This window comes from Condylura cristata, unplaced genomic scaffold (genome assembly GCF_000260355.1).
Source record: "Condylura cristata isolate star-nosed mole 26May11 unplaced genomic scaffold, ConCri1.0 scaffold00006, whole genome shotgun sequence".
NCBI lineage: Eukaryota > Metazoa > Chordata > Mammalia > Eulipotyphla > Talpidae > Condylura > Condylura cristata.
The window spans coordinates 16138114-16141937 of NW_004567107.1; the positions used below are offsets into that span (position 1 = coordinate 16138114).

Below are 3824 nucleotides of genomic sequence, written 5' to 3' on the forward strand. Positions count from 1 at the left end.
AGTTGTGGAGATCACGGCTGTGCCTCCATGCAACATTCGGCAGCCGTGCAAAGATTTTTAAAGCTGTGCTGTCTAATATGGTATCCATTAACCACATGGGGCACTTGAAATGAATATTTAAAACTAAGTGCTTGAAATAGTATGACTGAGAAACTGAATTTAAATTTGATTAAATTAATTTCGATTTAAGTAGCTCCATTGTGATTATCTTGGACAGTGTAGACTAGATGGAAAAGTGAAGTAGCGTGAACTGTTGTCAAAGGTGCCCCACTCATTGGCAAGGAAACAAGCCATGCATGTTTTGGGAGCCCCTTCAGGCCAGGAGCTGTTTTTCCTCTGTAACCCCTTCCCGTCACGTCACCGTAACAGACCTTTGCTTTGGCTGCTTCTAGCGCTTCCCAGGCAGTGCCAGATTGCCTAGGGCGCAGATTCAGTATATAACGGCTTATTGGTGGAAGAAGGGTACGGAGAAATGAAATACTTCTCTGTGCCAGTGACGGCAAAACAAATCACTGGGAAGGCTGTGGCCTTGGTTTAACTTCCTTACCCTTAGTCACGACCGGGTGTTATTTTGACGGTCTATACACTGTACACTGAACACACAGAATGAACCTGCCTCCTGCTCCCTCCCCAGCCCCCAGCAAGTCTCTTCAGTGCCTGGTGGCACCATTCACACAGACTCCTGTTGGTCCAAAGAGGAACCTGAACCACTTACAGCCTCAGGGTCCGTGAGCAGCAGCCTGTGTGGAAAAGGTCGCAACTTGTGTCCCTGGCTTTGCGGGGTTCTTCTGCAAACAGGGCTGGATTCAGATTTATACCGGCGAAGCATGGTGCTTTTGGCCTCGGCCAAAAGCAACGACTTGAGAGCCCGACAGTGTGATCTGAATCCAGGCTGTTACCAACATGTTAGCTGGGCGGCTGGAGCAAGCTGCTTCACCTGGAAACTAGGGATAACCGTAGTAGCCTTGATGATGCTGGGAACTATTATTCCAGCCCTGGGTAATTCGAACTTAGAACAGTTTCTGGCACATTGTAAGTGCTAAATAGGTATTTGGAAATTGAAACAAGATCTCTTACTTAGAACACAATGCTCTAAAACAGTCATTTGGTCCGAACGTGCAAATTAAATGTGCTTGTTCTTCAATTTATAACCAGGAATCTCCCTGGAGCTGATGTGTGTTGTGCCCTAAAGAGAGCATATGTCTTTCAAAGAACTTTTACATCAGGTGTCTTTTATCCTCACAGCAGCCTGCTGCGCAGAGCAAAGAGGTCCCATCCCTGTGGATGTGTAAGGAACATGACAGGTGACCCTTTGACAAAACATTTGACTAGTAGAGCTGTCGTTTTTAGAGCAAAGCCCAAATGATGTCAGAGTGACTCAACACAGAAGAGAATTGCCCTGAAATGTTCCACAGCTTGTTTTGCGAGGACCCAGGATGCCGTATTTGCTCAGCAGGAGCAGACTTTTGTCCCTTGTCCTTTGAGAGTGGTTGGCTTTTCCACTGTCCTTTCAGATAGACCTGGGCCTGGGCTTCCTAGGCCAGCATCCTCAGGGCCAACTCAGCAGGCATTTCGAAGTGTTTTGCTAAGTGAGACCAAGCTCTGGGTGAAAGGAGTGAGCCGAGTTGGCCATCCTCAGGGCCAGGGCCCAGGGCTGCGGCTTCACGGGTTCTTTTGTCTGGCAGGTTCCTCACTCACGCTGCAGCAGATGGCAGGCGTTGGGCTGGGCTCTGTGGTGGCTGTGATTATCCTGGCATTCCTCTCCTTCTTCGCTGTGTGGTATGTATGGTTGTCATTTTGGAGGAGAGAGTGGGAGAGTGGGAGGATGGAATTAGAGTCATGAGAAAGAGCTGGGACTGAGGAAGGTGCAAGGGGATGTGGGTAGAGGTTGGCCGGGACTCTGCACATCTCACCAGGTAAAAGGCTTGAGTGACCCTGCACCTCAGTGCAGAAAGGGGATTGCCCCCCAGGCCCAGAAAGACAGCAGGATGGCCACAGAGCCGACCTGGCCATGGGGGTGGCCCGTCCCCCAAGCTGGTTGGCACTGGGGAGCATGAGTTGCACGTGGGATGCCCCAGGGCAAAATCACACTGTGCCATGGCTTCTCTTTTCCTCCTCCATGTCTAGAATGCAGACACAGCTGTGTGGGAGGAGGTGCTGCTGCTGGGACACATCCTGCCACAGCTTCTCAGGTGCCTGCAGACTCCAAGCAGATGGCTCCCCTCAGGTGTGAATGTGGATCTACAACTTTCTCCTTTCCCAGCTTCCCCCCATCCCTGGACTCATGTCAGTGACTATCTCTGTGGAACCCCCTAAAAGCAGAAAACAGGAATCGCTGATATCTTCCCTGCTGCAGGAAAAGTTCTGCGTCTAGGAACTCAAGAGCCTTGACGGTCAGGCTGCAGACCAAGTGGGCTGGACCTGTGTCTTCCGCTGAGCGAACCTGGAAATAGCTCCTTTAGACGTGAACGCAAGGGTCGGTACCTGCCTTCATAGCATCTCTGATGATTCATTTAGAATCTACTCTGTTACAATAGGAAATGAGAAGGACTTCACTTTGGGCGAGAGTTTGACTTTATGAAGTAGGTGATTGAAAATGGTAAAGAGTGTTGGTCTAGGCAAACGTGTCAAATTCTTTAGAAGCAGCCCCTTTCCTACAACTACGTGACATCCCAGTGACGATGTGTATTAGCCTGTTAGCTGTGATATAGTTCTGATTGCTTAGTCACTAAAAACCCTTCTGTAGTTTGGACTGTTCTTCTATGTGACTGTCATGGCAGCCTTGGTTAACTTTATTTTATTACTGAGCCTTCTCCTGATAGTGCACCTGCCTCTCCGGAGGTTGGGAGCTGGTACAGTTTCTGCAGGGTGAGACCGTGTCAAGCTCATGTCCAGAGTCCAGGTGTGTTCACCTGGGAGGAGGGAGCAGAGTGATGTGAGCACTCCCTGCGTTGCACCCTCAGGAGCTGCGGGTGTCAGTCACTGTGTCACTAAGCACAACACATGCCATGGAAGTGGTCCTGGGCCAATGTCCATATGCTGGATTTCCAGATCGAGTGTATTAGATTTGACTTTTAAAGCCTGAAACAATATTCTCTCTCCTCTCTAATTGACAGTGCCACTGCAAAACTCAATAAAAGTGGAAAGGAGAAGAAAGATAGAGGCGTGTGACTTCTCTAGGTAACAGTGTTCTTCTCCCTTTCTCTCCCCCTTTTCTGAGCTGGAGAGTAGAGACATGGGGGAGGAGAGAGGGGCAGTACTGTGGCATGACCTCGGGGTGTAGCAGCTGTGCATGTGACCCTGGATTGTGCAGTGTCGCAGTCCTGAGGACACGGGACAGACCCTCCGTGGGGGGCCAGCGTGTCCTCTGTAGCTTGCTGGGCCTCAGTGCCGGTGGCCCTGGGCAGCCTGGGCTGGTGAGCAGCTAAGGAGACAATAGAGCAAAGAGCGGGTGGCAGTTCTCCAGGAAGCTACTTCTCCCTGGGGAGCCCCACCCCAGGTGTGTCCACTCACCTGGGGATAGTCAGAGGGTGGGAAGTGAGAACCCATGCCAGGTTCTCCATGCCAGCTGTCAGCCCCAGCCCCTGCTTGTGTTAAGCATTATTGGGAACAAATCTTTGAGGTACTATCTCAGGCTACAACTTAAGATCAACATTGAGAACCTTCCTGTGCTCAGGGGACTCACAGGAGACAGCTCTCAATAGACTGGTACAGTAGTTTTCTTTGTATGTGCTTTGATATAAACACTCTTGGACTAAATTTGGAATCATTCCAAATTACTGTGCTTAGTATAGGTAGGGTTTCCGATGAGTAGGAATTTTTCT

At 49.9% G+C, this 3824-nt stretch overlaps 1 protein-coding gene across 1 annotated transcript in view; it reads left to right on the forward strand.

Annotated features, from left to right (window-relative positions):
• SUSD1 (sushi domain containing 1) overlaps window positions 1-3255 on the forward strand; it is an 82479-nt gene extending 79224 nt beyond the window's left edge. The window contains exons 13-14 of the mRNA XM_012721283.1: window positions 1686-1779; window positions 2128-3255. Coding sequence (XP_012576737.1) covers window positions 1686-1779; window position 2128 — 95 coding nt within the window. The 3' untranslated portion in view covers window positions 2129-3255. The remainder of the gene's footprint in view (window positions 1-1685; window positions 1780-2127) is intronic.
• The last annotated feature ends 569 nt before the right edge of the window (window positions 3256-3824 follow it).